Source organism: Botryllus schlosseri, chromosome 10 (assembly GCF_051294905.1).
Source record: "Botryllus schlosseri isolate E-star chromosome 10, Bs_hap1, whole genome shotgun sequence".
NCBI classification, from domain to species: domain Eukaryota; kingdom Metazoa; phylum Chordata; class Ascidiacea; order Stolidobranchia; family Styelidae; genus Botryllus; species Botryllus schlosseri.
In genome coordinates this window covers 22407821-22427512 of record NC_137245.1, presented here as the reverse complement: position 1 = coordinate 22427512, position 19692 = coordinate 22407821, and the positions used below count along the sequence as shown (strand labels likewise).

Here is a 19692-nt window from a genome sequence, read left to right as displayed (position 1 = left end):
AGCGAACTGACAGGTTTTCCCGGCCGCTCGGCGCGTGCTGTGGAACTCGTTTCGGCGGCAACCGGTACGACACAGTTATCCTAAAATCAGCAACTCCCGAATATATTTCGTTCGTCAGTCAGCGGCCCTTTCAAGCCAAAATATTCGCATACTCTACTGAATGAATAGTGAATACTCGTCTGCCCTCTTGATTACCCGACCACGATCTGACATATATCGCAGTGTAAATTGTATTTGTCTTGATCGGATAAAAGTATAAGCTGACGGTTATTTATTGTTATTATCTAATTCGCCTACCAACACATGTCATTTCCATCGTTTGTCCTTTTATGTTAGGCTTACCATATTTCGGAAATGAAAAAAGAGGACACTTTTTCAGAAATTTTAGACAAGCAAAACTGGAGAAGAATTCTCAAAAACAGGTAAATTTCACCCGCTCCATGATCGGTTGACTAAAAAAAAAAAAAAGGTCATCACTTACACTCAGAGCCCAAAAACACGTTTTTCAGTCCACATTGCCAGGTGGATGACTAAAAAAAAAAAGGTCATCACTTCCGCTCAGAGCTGAAATAACCCCTTTTCCCTCCGAAATACCCGCCGGAGCTTCACTTCTGCGCTAATTTGCGGCATATGACTCGCGATTTCCTCTAAATCTGACCTAAATTTTCAAAAAAGAGGACAAAATATCAAAAAAGAGGACAAAAGGGCGTCCTCCGAGGACACTTTCAAAAAAGTCAAAAAAGAGGACAAATCCTCTTAAAAGAGGACGTATGGTAAGCCTATTTTATGTTATCTTGCGTTGCTGTTAATTCCTGAGCGTGCGTTTCACCGGAAGACTGCTCCAAGTACGTCCTATCTTTTCTATATTATCGAAATCTTCTTGTGTGACTGACCTAAACGACACGGCTCTCTTTCTGAGATTATTAGCCTGCATCATCGTCCGTCTCGCTAATAAGAATCTATCATAGCAATAAATATTCGACATAGTCTCCACTAAACCTTTCACAGACGCGTCACACTTTGTATCATGGCACTTTTCATTCCATCAGGTCAAACTTTATTAAAATGCCAGCAACCTGGTACCGGCGTATGTGGAGAGACGGCACGCATACAAACAGCTGATTACACCAGCGCGAAAAGTTCAAACATACAAAATGGGTGGAGATCAGCTGAAATCCATGGGATAAGCAGAGAGTGGGGGGGAGCCGTCGGGTAGGAAATCGATAGGAAATACAAAAAGGAACGTCGTAACTGCGCGGTAGAACGGTAAGCACGTACTGTACACAAATGACCGGGGGCTTGAAGCGTTTACACAGACAACTATTTTTAAACATCTCAAAAAGAATTTGAGTAGGATAACGACATTCAGGAATTCTAATTAGCCCAGTACGAGGACGCGGTACCGTAAGCTCCACGCTTGTTAGACTTCACCATGCCGCTGGTGCCCTGGAAACAAAAACGGCAAAGATTAGCGTGGTATATAATATATAGTGGGCACAAGTCATCATGCTGGTGCTGAAATTGTCATCAACTTCAACAACAACTGACGAATTCGGCACTAGAGTATTGGAAATAATCGAACGATGACGCCAGCATACTAAGACTACCGTGTGTAACGCATGTAGAATTCTATCATCATAATTTACGGAGGAGATGCATCACCGATTTTGTGATAGCAGTTTCGAATGACAGTTCGTAAAAAAATGTTGAACATGGGAATAAAGGCACGACTCATGTCATGTAATGATTTCAAAGCTTTGGGTATGTTTTATGGACTATCTTGCTCACTGTGCCGGTCACAGCATGAGTTAATCAACCACAACGTAAAGATTTCCAGTATCCAAAGGAGGCATCCCAAGATAGATTTTCCCAGTCGAATGGAGACAACATTTTACTGTGGTGCAGCAAGGGTGTTCAATGTTCATTCGAGTAATTGTGGACATAAGCAAACTCGGCTTACTGAAATTGACAAAATGCCATTTCTACAGCGATAAAAACAGTACAAAGGAAGTGCTTTTTCGCAACGAAACCTACACGACAGCAAGGGCGCGTCCCGGCCTGTTGACGGACATAGATGGTCACAACAGTCAACATTGCTACTCAAGTAGAAGAAGAAACGCAATAAATTTCTACTCGATTACAATTAGAAGTCACGACTTCCAAGATATTCCAAAATTACTTCAATTGTATAAAAATGAAAGATCTAAGATGTAATCAAAAGAGTAGTATTGAAAAGTAGTAGTCAAGGCGTCGGACGCATTTGGTAGCAAATCGGAAAGGGGTTACTGTTGAAATTGGAAGATTTATCTTTGCGGCAGCGCAAAACACATGTCAGCAACCTCATTAACAATGTCCCCTCTAATTTTTGACGAGTCTGCGCACACTCAACACAACAGTGCGTAACGACTAAAAAAAAGGTCATCACTTCGGATTTTTTGTGCGCAACTTAGATTTTCTGTGCGCAGAGACCGTATCAGCACTGCGCATTTGCGCACGTGCACACTGCGCAGCTCAAAGGGAACATTGCTCATTAGCCTCATTAATTGTGTGAATTTGGAAAATATATTCCACTACCACGACACGTGGGTCAAGTAGAAGTGGAAATCGTCAGAAAACATAACCACTCTCGAGAATAAGTACTGCAAGTAGGCGAAATCTATTTGGGATAGATAGATCATTTATTAAATTCGTCTCACCAGGAAAACTTGAATATTTCAAATAAAAAGTATTGACAGGGAAGGTACAATACAGCCAACGGTCATCTAGTCAACGCCTTCCCGATACAGCAGACAAATTCCAGAACTTCGAAACAGAATAACTACTTCAATATCGACCACCTCCGTCTGCTATTTAGCATATTAAAAGAGGACCATCATACCAGGCTTCTCTGCGATCCGACCGAGTGTCCGCTGGACGGGTCCTGGTGCTGGTGCTGTAGAAGGTGCATGGCCTGCTGCTGCGACGCGTGGTGAGGCTGCAAGAGCGTCATGTACGGCGGCGCGGCATACGGGCTCAAGCCCGGCGCCGTGTTTCCGTTCGCGGTTCCACCCGCCACGGCGGCCGTAATCGTCTGGCGGGAAAGAAAATTCAACGGTAGCATTTTGAAGGCAAGCTCACCTACATCAAGTGCCGGACGCATGCCGAATGAAACCAGGAGGTACGCCAATGGTTTCAGCATCATCAAACGTTTACTATCCCATCATGTTGAACGATAAAACAACAAGAGGTAGTCGAAGTAGCGGTAATGTCATAAATTTTCACAGAAGTAGAAGTGGTGATTTTCAAGTTAAGTAAAAAGCAAGTGTTTTAGCATCTGGAAGTAGAAATAGTCTAAAATCATAACTAGGGCAAGTTTTTGTTGCAGTTAAATCCGTGGAAAGTTGCATTTATTTTTGACAAAAGTTGCAGTAAAAAGTTGCATTCATTTTTTTCACAAAAGTTGCACTAAAAGACCACATTTTGCTCGGTTGACTAAAAAAAAAAAAGGTCAACTTTCCGGCTCAGCTCCCGAAATACACGAAAGAGCGTTACTTCAGTGCTGATTAGCGGTATTGCAGTCGAATTTGGCCGTGAATTTCACCCAAAATCGAAAATACTTGCATGCAAAGTCGAAAAAGTTGCATGAAAGAACATGGACAAAAGTTGCAAAAAGTTGCACTATAAGATTCATTCAAACAGCTTAAAACATCATTCTACATATCTTACGAGTATTTAGGAAGGTGCTGGAAGCTGTAAAAAAAAGTTGCGAAAGTTGCAAAAACTTGCCCTAATCATGACCATTCATGGTAAACAAGCAGGCATTGCAGTGTAGGTGCTGATTATTCAGCTTGATTGCTGGCTGCTGATTATTAAAATTGTGGGGTCACGGAAGCAGCAACTACGAGCTGGACTAAAGTTTTTACTAAATGCCCTCATAATTTAATCGAACATCGCTACGCTTTCAGCTAGAACGAAAAAAGTACTTTCGTCAGTATTAATATGGATTTTCATATGTTCATGAACTGTCCTCAAAAAGCAAGAGCCCTGAATTCGGAGAACTACCAGACATCAAGTAGATTTGGTCATATATCATTTGCTTATCACTTTCATGCCGTACTCCACATAGCGTCATTTAACGACAGTGGTAAGGACGGTAGTGTGGGTCAGAATCACAAACACCGAGATACTATAGACTGACAAAACAATAATAAAAGTGTATCACTTCGAAATTCCTGTGGTAAACCAAGCAGACAAGTTTCATTGTTAAACAAAGCGAAACGAGGAGGCTCAACAACATTGACAACTTGTCTAACCGGTCACCGGGTCGGCGGATTAACTCATCCGAAACCTACATCTAGCAACACAAGTAGAAATGATCTAACGGTCGACTCACTTGCAAATTAAACGATGGCGGGGTATTCGTATGCTGATGATACCCTTGCTTGTCCAATCCCGACTGAAAATTGACAACGTTTTCATGAGAGGGATAAATTATAGAATACGTTCAGCAAGATAACGAGAACGCCACCTACCGGGTGTGACTTTTGGAAATTATTCCTGGAAAGTTCGGACAGACCACTCGAAGACGTCATCGATGCTAATAAAAGAAATAGACGGCGTGTATATAATATAGAGGTAAACGGCCTATCTAAATTATAGACATATGTATATATATATAGAGAGAGAGTAGACATGGGACGGCTACATTTACAATACCCGCTGAAGACCAGGGTCACAACTTCGTTGCAAATAATATCGAGGTAGCTAATTTCCCTCCTGAAACAATCATACTGCGGCACTGCATCTCAACTGCTTCAACACTGAATTATTCTAGTTCCAGGACGTGTTCAGGACTGGTGTTCCAAGGCGGTGAGCTCTTGGAACGCTCAAACAACGTGACCATGTGGGTCCTAATATCGGATTCCAGTGCGCAAAGCGCTATTGAATGGAATACCCATATCGCAATCGTCAGCAACTAGTAGTGAATTGAAACGAACATCATATATCAAGAATCGTATCACCCAATACGGCGATGGCATTAAATTTTGGAACCAGCGGTCAGCATAAAAGCTACAGTGATACCACACAGCTACCACAATAGAAGCACCAGTTAATTTGTAAGGAGGAAAAAACAAAAAACAACCTACACGACGTGTGGTTAAATCTCGTGGAGGATTGCGGAAAGCTATCAGACGAGCTAGCGGCGTGCTTCGGAGCCTGGTGCATCTGTCAAGACAAAAGCTCGATCTAAAACACCTTGACACACCACGAGCGACCACACGCGTCTTACCGCCGCAGCAAACATAGTCGCGGGATATTGAAATCCGGCGTTGGCCATTCCCAAGCTGTAATACGGCGCGGCTAAATTGCCGTAATTAGGATAAGCGGGCATTCCGACGTACGGCTGCTGTCCCGGCAGATGAGTAGACGACTGAGTCACTGAAACATCGGAATTTTCATTACAATCGCACGCTGTAAACATCAGTTAACAGAAACGATGGTGCAATGATTGATTACTAAAATATTTCCAATTAAATACCCGATAATAATAATAATAAGGTTGGCTGAACCCGTAGTAGGTCATTGGAACGATACATAAGCGAACCGAGGTTAGTTACAGATAGAGTTTTGTCATTTCTGGACTGCAGAGTACAGCGGCGCAGAGATACATAGTGCGACGCTTGAAATGTGTTTCTAATTGAACTTAGTCGGATACTTTTGAGCATGGTAAGACAATGGGACTAAACATACTAAAATATGCATATTTTGACTTTGGTATGAATGTGGTAAACTTTGAACTTTGTACGCTTCACTCTCAGGCCACCGACAGGTATTGATACTTGACGAGTCCAGCCCATCTAATTTATTGATGAGTCCACCATCACCACTATCAATTCTTGATGAGAAAATGGGACTTACGACCACTTGCAGGCCGCATGTGAAAAAGTTTTCGCACCCCCCTTTCTGTGCATGAAATTGCAGCTGATCTCCCGTTTAAAGCTACATATTCGAGAACTGTTGAAACCACACTATGGTATTTCTATCTGAACCACATCGGAAAAGCAATTGTGCCAAATTCTGCCAGCTACTTGTCACGTAGAGGCAGAGGCAACGCCCCGACCACATCTACATCCGGATTACTATGGCAAGCCCTGTCAAACTTATGACATTTTACTGCTTCATGGATATTTTCAGTCAGATAGGGAGGACCAGTTTCCAAGATGCTCTAGGCAACCCCACTTCAACGACAAATATGTTCAATTTCATTGATGCGACAGGCGTTTTTATACGAGAAATATCAGCATCGTATCGTATTTATAATAATTTTAAATATATCTTACGCAACCACGACTTACCTTTGTGCGGAATGGCTTGCATTGGCATGGTGGAACTGTGCTGGGTCAGGTCTGAGCTGACGGCGCCGGGCATTCCCATCTGCGTCGGCGGCGTTGAGCTTGACACGTCTCCTCTGTTGAACTTACTAAACACGAGAAGGACTCAATCGAAAAGCGGTTCCCCGCTAAAAACAGGACAACGGTACCTGTGTCCGGACAGGTTTTGCGGCACAGACGAGTCTTGGTTGTCCGTGTGCGTGTTGCCGTGGAAAGGGACGTCGTAGAAGTTCTAAAAACGAATACGCACCGTCTTAGTGGTTTTGATCGGACGCGCAGAAACGTGTCACTCACCAACGGGTTCACAACCCGCGACTGAGCCAGCAAGAGCGGGTCGTATCCGTACTGCATTTCGGGCTGAAAACATCAACAACGACATTGACAACAGATACATATAGCTACGCCCAAGAATTGCGCGTGATGGTTAGCCAGGGTTGCAGATTCGGCGTTTGGTCAAATTATCTTACGATGAAGTCGTAATCACATAAATTTTGTAAGTCCATTCATAGTCCTACTCTGTCTCTGATTCTTTAGCAAATAATAACAGGATATTAAAGAGTAACAAACATCCTTTTCCGAGTAGATTCATAAGAATGTCAGAGTGAGTGTAGGAGTTCGGTGAAGAAAATATTAGCAGTAGAGTGTTGAAGTTCCCAGGGTCAAAAGATATAAAATGTCTGGAGTCGCTAAAGGAAACGTGAACCGACTCCGTATCACCGATTAAGCCTCGCTCAAACGGCTTTATCCACAACCTACTAACCAGGGTTGTATCGCCTCGAGTCGCGATTTTTTGGTGACTCGACTTGAGTCATTTTTTCAAATGCGTGAAATGACTCGACTCAAGTCAATCTTTATATTGACTCGACTTGTACTCGAGTCATTGTGCATGACTCGAGATTAGGGCGGCCAAGACAGACATTTCAGTCTGACCTCGAAGAATAGCAAAGTCACCACGATATTGGTATTTCGTCTATCGGTCCTGATACTTGGAGAACAGGTCCAGAAACTGTTAAAATTACTATTACGAATGCGAGCCATTCTATATCACTCGAGCAGACTTGAAAAAGTGGGTCGAAGCAGATCGAACTGAAAGCTGAACGGTGAATATAATGACTTCGACTAGAGGCAAAACACCATGACTCGGAATTGACTCGACTTGACTCGAGGCTAAACTATGAAAGTGCGATTGACTCGTGACTCGGAACCTTCCGACTTGATTCTAACCCTGCCACTAACCGGATAAGGCATGATGCCAGGCATGTGTATCCCGTACTGAATCGGAGTCGTAACGCCAGACGGCAAACTCGGATTGCCCTTATTCGACAGGACGGGCGCCGTTTTCGCAGAACCTGTCCAAAAAACGGACACCCGTTGCGTAAAGGTTACAATTTTGAAACCTAAATCGACCGTACCGAATCCGCCAAGCGTTCCAGGCGACGACACAGTCTGAGCCTTATACGACGAGTTGGTCTGGTCGCCGGCGTTGTCGGCGGTTTGATGCCCGGTCTGCGACTGCTGCATGCCCATCCCCATGGCGGACATGTCCGAGCCGCCGTCATGCACAGTGTTGTAGACGGGCTTCCGGTTGTGGGTGGACGCGGGGCCCGGGGCGGCGTGGGACTCGGCCGGGGTCGCGGCGGCCGACGTGTACGAGACGGGCGACGTGCGGCTCAGCGGTACGGACGAATCGCTTTTCGACATGACGACCTGGCCCAACGCCGACGTCAGTGATGATAGGGCTGATTGCGAAGTCTTAACAAAACGAACAAGTGTTGATATAGTGCGCTTTTCCCTCAACCCCAAGCGAATACTCGAATATGAATCACGCATTAATTCTAAAAATTCAAATCAAGTTGTGAGAGATGATTTTCTCGAATACTGAAATATATCACGAAACAATAACTTCGTACTGTTAATTTATTCGCTAAAAGCTTTACGACCGGTTCTCATCAGTAAAAAAGCTTTTAGCGAATAAATTAACAATATGAAGCTATTGTTTCGCGTTATTCCGAAGTTCTGTACATTGAATGGCTTGTTGCTGAAATTTATGCTCCTTGACAGTAATAGTTAATTTATCGACAAGAATTATTTGCACTGTGGATCTTAATAATATTTGTTTTGTAAGCTCAACAATTTTCATGAAAATCTGAGACATTGGGTTACGTTTACCGTTTTTCTGGATCACTGCACATGGAATGACCCTGTACAACAATGTATTTCTAAAGTTTGGAGTATGTACAGAATTGGGGTGGCCCGCCTGCTGAAGACAGCCGTCAAAAAATCAATTGCTGTCTCCTGTACACAGCTCGAATCGCACGCCAGGGCGTTGGACTGTTTTCATAGCAGATTTGGGTACACGACACCCAAAATCACAGCTATCCCCATACTAGGTCGGCAAAAGGGTGACACTCACCTCCAAGTTATCCTGATTGTGAGACTGCGCTTGTGTAACGGGTGATAGGGATGACGGCCCTGCAATATCACGAATAGCAAATTGACAATAGCCAAGACAGTTTGTGTCTCACATGGACGATAAGTTCTCATATTATGTTATTGTAAGTCACAGAGCTTGGAATGTATCGCCATACACATCAGTCAGGAATCCACGTAAAAATTACTCAACACAGACCAGCGACATACTTACCCGAGCTGTTCACTCCGGGCCTCGACTTCGGGCTTTGGTTAGAGGTAGATGCAACGTAATAGGGATTTACTTCGTGAGAGAAACTGCAATCGAAGCAAGCGACGAACGTTACAATCCGACAATTTATCGTACGTCGCAGTATCCGCGAGGCGAGATCACAAATAAATTCACGGCACACCTAAGGCGGGTTGATATAAAACTTCGCCGGCCAACCGCTGGCCCGCGAGGTAATTTCCGAAATTAGTAATATTATCACAAATGGATTGCACAGATTGTGAACTTGCAAGGCCAACCGAAAATTTCATGAGTCTGGCCGCCACACTCGAGATGTGATGACTAAAATATCAGTTCCGACGCATTGGCAGATCCATGAGCCAGTCACATTTTGGTAGATCTTCGTACACTCCAATAAACCAGAATAATTTGCGATCGATTTATCGAAGTAAAAATGTTCTACGCGCTTCGCGCAACGTGTTGTCACTTGATTTCCTGCTATTAATATTGTTACCCCTTTGTGAAAATGAAAGAACTCCTAATGTATCAGATTGAGTCTAACTATATTCGCGATTACGAGACGAAGTGTCGTTCAGCATATGCGACCTTGCGTTTGCGCTTGCAGAAAGACCGTCGACTATGAGACCTAGGCTCAAAATGATTGACGCATGTTGTTCAGGCGCCGAATACTCCAGCCCTTGCAAACTGAGCCCAGCTATATATAGCAGGCCCGCAATATAGTCAAGTGACAATATTATTGACCTATGAGCTTCGAAAAAAAACTGATATAAAAGAATCACAGGCCACAACAAAACACCAACACAACGAAACCAAGTATCAACGCTGGCTCAGTGATTGTCAAAGTAACTATTGTAAAAGTAACCATGGTAAAAGCATCGGTGTCCAATTAAGTAAAAAAGCAAGTAATCTAGGCCTAGGTCTTACTAGAAAACTTGAAAGATGAAGCAGTCTAAAATCCTAACCTCTTGAGTGTAGGCAAGGCAAAACCTATTTTATTTCTCAAAAAAAGTAAAACTACTTCATGACCGGCTTCCCTGGCAGCGAAGACTAGACTAGAAACACAAGACCACACAAACGAATGTAATCGGCAAAGTTATCGTTCTATAAAACACTGTAAACACACCCAAGCAACACACGTAACACGCGTCAGAACCCACCTCGTCTGCCCATGGTGTCCCGAGTCCTGAATCTGTCCTGAACCGTCGTCGGCGGCTAGATTGCGTGACAGGAAACTGCCCGCCACGTTGCCTTGGCCATCCGCGCTGGTCATCGGCATGAAAGACGAGCTCGTAGTGGCAGACATATTCAGCCCCGGCGGAACCTTTATTGTGTGATCAACAGTCGGCACCCCGCTCCCACTTTGTACTGAAAAAAACGATCAGACACGCTTGATAAACCAGGGGTTCAGTGTTCAACCCGTAAATATTTTAGCGTGGTTGCGCAGACCCCTAAAACTTATTGTACTCAACAAAACATTCTGCATAAAATCTATTTTTCAACGTAGACGGGAAGTTGGTGTCGAAAAAAAAGACACCACGTTTAGCTGCCTGATGACAAAAAAAGGCTATCGCTTGTGCCAATGACACCTCATTCACATACGGACAAGCTGCAGAGACACCTGGCGACTGAAAACATATTTATCAAGCACTCGTATCTTACAAATAAAGGACAGAGTAGTTTTATAGTGGCATTTGCGAATGTCTCCTGTTTTTGTTTTGGTAATCGTTACATCACAATAACTCCAATAGATTAACGGAAAACCGTCCAGTTGCGCTACGTTCACAAAATTTCCCATCTAAAACACAATCTGCCAAATCGAGAAAGATTTCAAAGCAAACTCACGCTCGTCACCCTGATGGTCGGAATTCGACGGCATCTGAAACAAAACACACAGTCGATGAAACCAATCGTCGCGAACATTCCTCGTTTCACCACAAACCTGCATGCCCGAGCTGAACAAGGAGTCCACGTTGCCAGACGAGTGGCTCGCGCTTGACTTCTGACCCTGGTCCCTGAGACACCGACAAATAATGATAAATAACGATAAAAAATCCACATGCGCACAGCGTGGCACTCACTTGTTCATGAACAGCCCGTTTCTCTGGGCCATGATATTAGTCGGGGTGCTTCTGGGAATGTTAACGTCGTAGTCGTGGTTCTGGGGGTCCGGCATCGACGCCGCGTCGTCCGAACCAAATTGCAGCGAGAACTGGTTGTAGTCCTGCGGGCTGCCCTTGTTTTGGGGCATTTCCACGGCCGTCGCGGGCATCTAGGAAAAACAGAGAAGCAGTCAGCCAGAAGCAGTCATTGATGCCCAAGTAGAGTAGAAATGGCAAGCCCGAGTAGCAACTCCGAACAAATAACAAACCAGTACTCATCGCCTAGCTTTGCCTGAAAAACCGAAACATAGAAGAAAAACATCATAAATCACAACCGGAAAGGTAGGCCTACTTCGTTATTGACCAGTCACTGTCGGTGAACAAGCAGGAGTGAAGGACACATCGTAAATCGCTACTCAGGTATAAGTGTATAAGTAGCGATTCGCAAGTAAAAAAGTGTATACTGTAAGCCTAGCTCTACCGGAGAGACTGAAAACTATACAGCAGAAGTGACAGTAATCTAAAATCATAACCATATTACTAAGCAGCGCAAGGAGGCAATACCTACTGGAGTACTCTAAAAATGTAGAACTGCTTCGGTAATGCCCGCCTCAGAGAAAATGGCTGATTTGAAAAAATGCGATCGACGCCATAAGCTTAGTGCGTAACAAGTATTGCGAAACCTAAAGTCAATTTGAGGCAAATTCTCACCTTGGGAGGCAACGTTGCCTTCCGGTGTTGCCGCGTTTGCTGACTCAGCTGCGGGGGAAGCGGCGAGCCAAAAGACAGGAGGCTTTCGTTTCTCCCCTTCGAGAAGTTGTCCATCGTCGCCGAGTCGGCGTGGCTGCTCTTTCCGATCGGCATTCGCATCTGAACATGCGTGCCATGCAGTGGTTGACATAAGACGGAGTATCGCGAGCTATCGACAAGGTTAGCATAGCCGTCCTTACAATAAGACTTGTCCTTATATTGAAGGCGGATGTATGATAAAACGACATCGTCCTCATTTCTCAGATTTGTTCTTATCTTCAACCCGTGTCGTTAGTCATAGCCGTGCTTATTTTCAGCAATGTGGCCGACGACCACTGCCCGTGATGACTGTTTTTTTATTAGCTTACCAAACAGAACAGCTTAACAGGTGACATTCGGATCTGGCAAATTTGCGTTGACCTTTTTTTAGTCTTCAATCTACTAATTTCGCAGTTTATTTTGCGGTCTCCGTTTCATGTCGATTGGCAACCCTGATTACGGCAGTGGCCCTCGATCGGGGCCAGCAAAATCGAATGGGTGGTTTTAACACGACTGTGCCTTCCAGAAAATAGATCCACGCTCAAGAGGTATTGCAATGTCAAAAAGAGAGCAGCAAATTTCTAGTACAATAGCCTACTAGCTAATATTGATTTTTTACAATTCACTGGCCCGCAAGTTGAGATGGTTAATAACTGCTGGATTATACCAAATTTTTACTAGCGATTATAAATCGGTCAATATCCGCTGTGAGGCAATTCCGAATATCTGGCTCCGCTTCACATTTGAACTAAGTTGACAACAACCCTGGTTATGTATTTCATAGGTCGACTAGACTCACCTGCGAGTAAGACGGCATCGACGGCTGCACGTTCGGCAAGCCGCTCAGCTGGCTCAGAATGTCGGGCTGCGAAGATTTGTTTTGCGCCGAGGAATGCAATCCGCTGAACGAGTCCAAAAACGAATTTCCGTCCTTCGCCTGGCCGTGCAACGGCCCACCGCCGTTTAATTGAGGGAAAGCGCTGCGCGACAAGGCGAGACATTTGTGAAATCCAGTGGGTTCTCGGAAAAAGTAGCTCTCCCAAGGATTAGCTGTGCAACCCAGATCAATGCCGCAAAGAAACATTCTATTTCAGGAGGCGTCAAGTCTAGAGCTGAGCTGAGTATTAGGGTTCGAATCTAGCATTCCAGCTTCGCTCATTGTGGTTGGTTGTGTTGGTTCATTTCCACCGTACCTATTTCATTGTGATGGGAATGCTGTAGGTTGATTATAATCTAACAGACATGTCATTTCCACTCATATGCATGGCTAAATGTTTTAGATGACGTCTCTGTCCACTCGACGCAAATCATATCAATAAAAACTCGATTCAGATTCCAGCACACACTAATCACTGCGCCCAGCTCCAGAGCTAAGGCTAGGAAGGAAATCGATTCGCAGCACTAAAAGACTCTATTCATAAAGCATCACGAAAGCTTTCAGCAATCGCTACCTTTTCATAATATTTTGAGACTGGTCCGATTGGAATATCGACTTTGACTGCGGCTGCTCGTAGTCGCCAAACAATCTTGAAGTAACGGTATTGGACGGCATGTTGGAATCTTTGTAAGTAACCTGAGAAAGAACGGATCAAGTTAGGAAACGTAATGCGTATTGTATAAACTCACCACCACCACCACGCAACGCCACCACATTACGGTGTGTGGCACAATCAAAACAGAAGTAAAAAGGTCAGTTATTCCATCTTTAAATACCCTGCGGGCTGCCTACCATACGCGTCATTCACTGTTCATAAAACCTCCAAACGAAAATGTCATTCAACTGAAAGACGGCATTCTGTTTAGGAAGTTGATTTGCTGTTACAAATAAATTTGACAACACGCCTGTATATCTACAATCCGATACAGGCGAAATAAACAACGTTTTGAAATTACTATTGCCACCATCGTGTCACATGTATTACATTGTAATTGCTTGCTAAGTAGGCTGTGTGTGGCAGCTTACAAGATGCAAACAGTCGACTGCACCATGCTATTGAATGAGGTCAATTAGAATATCGATAGTAAAAGCCTAATCCAACGCATGATGTAATACCAAGTTATTACTCACCGGACGCTCATTATTACCATTTTCATTTCACAGCAGCAAAACTTATGAATGACTCAACCCCTCACATAACAAGAACACAGGCAATATAGTCAGAAATACACTAAGGAATAAGATAAGAATTTGTTGAAGACAAGAAGCAAAGTGATTGGTACAGGTGACCACAACAAATCGCACAGATGACCAGCAGACAAAGAAAGCAACAAACAATTCCTTCAGAACAAAAACACAAAGCAGTTGGAACACAGTAGACAGCTCATTTTTTCAAGATATAATGAAACAATTCTGGTGGTTCCGTGCACAAATACAGCGGGGCAGTGTTAATGGAACATAACCCCGTACTCTAACGGAAGTTCAAACTATTTGAGGAGTTGGGTACTGAGTATTGTGTCTGTATGGAAGGTCGCCAGCAAATTCAGCACTTGAATTCAGCATAGTGAATTCGGCACTTGGCAGCCCCTAATACTAATCCTTAATCCTGAACTAACCCTAACTTAACAGGTAGATATTAAAACATATAACAAGTGCCGAGTGCCTAATGAATCATGTTCATGCTTATATTCAGGTAAATAATCTTTTCGAATGCATTAATACAATATTGATTTAAATTCGATTCGAATTCACTGGTAACCATACGAATATCGAGTTCAGATTTTCACTTGGACACAATTTACAAGCGCAATACCACCGGTAAACAAGGACTTCAAGCGACGACTCAACCGCCAACAAAACAAAGCACTTGCTTCAAAACAAACCACCACAGGCGATATAACTACTATTCTACAGGTAAAATAAATGAATCACCTGGCAGTGCTGATGGATTCCCGGTACGCCATCGGACGACTCCCCTTCATTTCGGGAGTCGCTTTTACCTTGAGTCATATTTACAAGTCCGGAGTAATTTGTCGAACCCTGCATGGCAGGATTTCTGATTCCAGTATCTAAACGCCGACAGATTACTACGTGCACGACTCGGAAACAACAAACAGGCGGTTCTGCACTCACCCATTTTTTTGAAGAGCAATCCCAAGTCGATTCGCTCGCCAGTTTTCGGAATAGAATTCGACGCACGCTCGTGACCAGAGTAGCTGTCCGCCGTGGTTGGAATGCTGTTGCTTTCAGTGGTGACCTCCGGTTCCACCGTGACCTGGTTCTGAGCTTGGAAAACCCGCGATTCCGACAGCTGAAACGAGAGAAAATTGCAAATAATCCCAGCGGCCATCACAGATCAACGAAAGTTACGTTAGGTTCGCCCCAGGATTCCGTGCCCCAGTCAGACGGGTATATGTCAGCGTCGGACTTTTTGTCGGCCTCCCGATGCTTTTTCGCTTCCTTATTCGACCAGGTCCCGACCTGAACAGAACGGTTTGCGCTCGATTTAAAGGCGCCCTGCGCTCTGAACATTGATGTAGTCTCAAATGACAGTTGAGAGTGTTCAAAACATTCCTCACAAAGCCACATTATTCAAACTGCATCTAAACTGTGTCTTACGATACCACGGTGGTTTAGTTACGGTAAATGGGCTTATGCTGTATGGTATTGACGATCAACGGACAGCGTTCAATCACGTATATTTGTGCATCCACCTTGTTACGGGTCCTAGAACCAGCCTGTCTTCAGTCGCAGTTGTTACACACTCCGTCGAGCTTGGTAATGTAATCATAATATCGGTTGACAACTATCTAGAATTAATTCTCAGCCCTAACAGTGTTGGAAAAGCACAACGGAGAGGAAATCCAAGACCAAAGAAGCGGTGACACATCACCTCGATATCACAGAGATCAACGAAATAGTATGTTACATTTCGTGTAAATATTTTAGCTGTTCGTATACCATGGCTTTATGAAGAAAATGGAAGATACAAATGTCTTTCACTCTCTCAATAGTTATTCTTAAAGCCCAATGCCCCGCTAAAAGACCTGACGATGGAAACACGTCACGTTTGTTAACAAAACGACTGCAAATATTCTTTTGCGATTCCAGACTTACCTCGATGTCCCAGCACTTCACAGTGGTGGGCTTTGGATTCTCCCAAACTTCCACCGGGTCCTGGAGTCCGTCGCCAGCGTCGGAATGAAACGTAGACCCGTCATTTTTCGTCCCAGGCTGTCTGTGTCTGCCAGAATATACATTTTCAAACTCGGACGCCTGCCGAGACAATCCGCTATTGACTGACCTGCTGTGTCGCGGGGCGCCACCGCGCCCTCTGCCGCGACCCATCCCAGGCCGGCTTCGCCCCCGGCCCGGTCTTCTGTCTCTGGAGTTGTACGCGCTTTCGTTTTCTTTGTTGTTAACATCGTCTGTCGATTTGCTTTGGTCGAATGTTCTTCCTGCTCGAAAAAGAAGTCATCCGCTCACCCGGTGATTCCCAAAGTGGGCGCGATATCGCTCAAATTGGCGGAACATTCACATCCAACAGTCTGGATTATTGCTAATTTCAATTCACAATCCATGGACGACGGGACGTCCATAAAAAAGCAGCTCAACGCTTGACCCATCACAGCCCATGAAAGGTGAAAATCGCAAAATCGTGAAATTCGATTCGCATTGAGCACATTTACGAATTGTCACAATTTAGCAGTTTGGCAGAGAGGCGGAAGAATTTACCACCAAGAGTATGATCAACCAAAAAAGGTCGGTGAGATTCCTGTCGGATTTAGAAGAATTTCAGACCTATTAATATGAACCACTGCAATACGATGCCACCAACCTTTGGTGCGTCTGCCCTTGCTGGTGCCGCCGCCTCTGTCGGATCTGCTTCTGTCACCTGGTTCCGTCTTTGTATCTGTGTTTGTTGGATCTGTGTTTCGCGTCACGCTGTTCGCCCCTCGGTTTTTTCTGCGCCCCGCCGTCTCCCATCCGTTGTCCTAAGGCAGAATCGATGGATAGGATAACACTACACGCGATGAAAGCACTATTTCAAGAGGAGTACGTACTTCCCCTGCAGACTGTCTCTCCAGCAGAAGTTCTATAGCCCGACTGGGATCGTCATTTGAATCGTAAAGCGCCAAAAGGGCTTTCTCTTCGCCGACACCAGTCACTTCGACAATCTGAAACGAAAATCTCATTTCCAGATGTGCCGAACTGCCGGCGCATCATTAGTGGCTGACATGAAGTGTGAATGATGAGCATAGAAGTGGGAAGGACTGTCTCCAAAAAGAAACTTACAAAAATCAAGAATTTGAGACTTCACCTATAAAACCCATCATGATTACAATCGACATTCCCTGTCTCCACAGGAAATGTCAAGAAAAAGAATTTCACACGCAAATATTTCTTATGTACTTCAATTTATTGGGACGAGACCAGCAGCTTACTAAAAACTATAGTACACCAACTGGCATAAGGGTGGCAGACTAAAAAGCATCCTAGCATCAGAATGAAGATCAGTGCTAATCCTGCTAGTAATATAAGAAACAAATTGGAATAGATATTGCAGAGATATCTAGTGAATAAAACCTATGTTACTGGTCCACATGACAGTGTGTAGTCATGTAATTATAGAGCTGTGCTAGTACACAACATTTGTACATATAGTGATCGTCAGGGTCATACAAGATGAAGATCTCTTGTAGGATGTTGCTTCTATTCAATTCACAATCTCATCCTCATTTCTATTTTGAAGATACAAAAAACATTAAGGACTCCGGACTCTATCCCATGCCAAAAAGTTTACTTCGACACCCCACAAGATAAAGTAATGTCGCCGATTTATTAAACCTATGGGCTCGCTATCTATAATATAAAATTCTAGACATTCTGCTCCTAACATCTAATGCAAAACAACATACAAGTTTCTGGACAGTTTTCATTTCCGTTATACAGACTACTGGTTTGGCAAGTGCGTATTGAATTCCAATACATTTTTGTACATGCGCATGCACCATTTTACAATAAAGCATTTCCTGAAATACTCTTCTGGTATCGTTCAGAGGACCATAAAAATTCTATTCAGCTAAGCAAGTGGACACGTTCCGAATGAAAAAGTATAATTTGGCTCTGAATACATATAGCTTCTGGGTTGGTTGGAAAGTAATACTGAAAAACGTACCTTCGACACATTCTTCCGTAACTGTGTATCTTCATTATCATGGTCGACCAGTTTTGCAATCATTATCTGTTCTTGCGTGGCCTACAGCATCAAAACCAAAGATTTGAAATTGTAAACCACAAAATATGTAGCTTAATGAACAAGGGCATCATCTATGAATCAGAGAACATACAACAGCCCGCCAAGTCGCACAAAATTCCAGTGCTTGATGTGAACACAATTTTAAAAGCCAGGTCGTACTTGGAGATGGTAAATGGGATGTTGATATGAGTAACATATATCATTTCACCGAGTAATCTTCCTACAGACATTCAAAGTTTGAAGTTATAGTAATGAAACCAGATATCGAAAATTGGCCAGAAGGATGTTGATAGGTAACATGCCATGACCCAAGGATCAATTATTGCCAAACAGGATGCGATATAAAACTACAGTAAAAACTGTAGATGTAAATATTGGCAAGCTATTGGCTTATGTTGCACTCTGTAAGAGATTGATTCATGGTAAAGTTAGGCTAAGCTAGATTTGGCAGGCATTTAGATGAAATTTTATCAAGCATTTCACAGAAGAAGATACCTAGTAAGCAGGAAATCAATTTAAGGCAGCATTACATATCAAGCTGTTTTGAAATGGCAACGTAAAATATTTATACTGCTGTCGGAATCATTTGAATGAAGAATTATAATATAATACGTATATAATACGTTGGCAAGTTGCAAATCAAACAACACATTGTCATTGTGCAAAAATTACTATAGAAAAAGCGTACAATACCTTTGGCGTTTTTTCAGATACAGCTTTTGCAGGGGCTGATTTATCCCTTTTCTGATTACGTGCTTCTTTCCACATGGCTTACCATTAAATTATATAGTACAAGCAATATACGGGTAAAGAAAATTTACCACTGCCAGCAGGAAATTCAAAGGGAATTTTAAAGGATAACTTTAAGGTGCTGCAAACTGCTTCAAAACTCACAAGCCAAAATTTAAATAGATATACAAAAATACCTATAAGCATGTACGTTGTACGGTGAACGAATAATCGTACATGGTATAAGCAAGGTGTTCACATCGCACTGTAGCAATGGACAGCATGCCGAGTGTAAATGGGATCGCGCATGAGTGAATATAGCAGAGTACCAGCCATTGAGTGATAAAGCCAAAGGTAATAAGGCTTCGGTTAGATCAGTGGTCATTCGACAGACTAGAAACAGTGGTTGTTTTCGACAATGAATTGTGCATGAAGGAAGGGTTTCTTGTATGGAATAACTACCGTAGGTTATTAAACGGAAAGTTACATACATGACGTTTCAACCGATTCCAATCTGGTCAGAAAATTGTGATTGGCCCTAAAATAGTCCTATTTTTGGTTTAGTGAGATCAAACTAGATATCCATAAATGATTAAATAGATTGAGTCCCAAACTATATGCTTTAAAACATTGGGAAGAACAGGTGTTACGCTATGAAGCGACTGATATTGGGAATTTTTTTACTGATCGTAGCACTCTAGTAGTCGTGGTTTACACTTCACGTAAAATATGCTGATAATTAGGTCATATATTCGAACCAAAAGGTAAAACGTTCGGTGAATTAGGGATAGTTGCCTATTACATTATACATATCATGGCAAGACACAACAAGCATATAAGAAAGGTGA

At 43.3% G+C, this 19692-nt stretch overlaps 1 protein-coding gene across 2 annotated transcripts; it reads right to left on the bottom strand.

Moving 5' to 3' along the window:
• Positions 1-1034: 1034 nt before the first annotated feature.
• On the bottom strand, positions 1035-18940 carry LOC145447909 (uncharacterized). 2 transcript variants are annotated; one of them, XM_080326180.1, is made up of 29 exons: positions 18809-18940; positions 18035-18115; positions 16920-17033; positions 16694-16850; positions 16160-16313; positions 15973-16099; positions 15226-15336; positions 14989-15166; positions 14788-14924; positions 13370-13491; positions 12718-12898; positions 11841-11999; positions 11109-11299; positions 10970-11042; positions 10873-10906; positions 10188-10395; positions 9016-9098; positions 8785-8843; positions 7784-8123; positions 7608-7720; positions 6666-6728; positions 6521-6603; positions 6336-6460; positions 5270-5418; positions 5127-5205; positions 4512-4576; positions 4373-4435; positions 2879-3070; positions 1035-1446 (listed from the first exon to the last, which is right to left on the bottom strand). In XM_080326180.1, the coding sequence occupies exons 1-29, from the start codon at positions 18881-18883 to the stop codon at positions 1375-1377; spliced, it is 3588 nt and encodes a 1195-aa protein (XP_080182306.1). In that variant the 5' UTR covers positions 18884-18940; the 3' UTR covers positions 1035-1374. The 2 variants fall into 2 exon arrangements, with proteins under 2 accessions (XP_080182306.1, XP_080182307.1); XM_080326181.1 differs by having other exon boundaries at positions 15973-16093.
• Positions 18941-19692: the final 752 nt, after the last annotated feature.

Coding starts and splice junctions, on each gene's coding strand:
- LOC145447909 (XM_080326180.1), bottom strand. CDS start 18,883: ATGTGGAAAGAAGCACGTAATCAGAAAAGGGATAAATCAGCCCCTGCA. Junction 6,604..6,665: donor CGCGGGTTGTGAACCCGTTG/GTGAGTGACACG, acceptor ATTCGTTTTTAG/AACTTCTACGACGTCCCTTT. Junction 3,071..4,372: donor CGCCATCGTTTAATTTGCAA/GTGAGTCGACCG, acceptor CTTTCCCGCCAG/ACGATTACGGCCGCCGTGGC.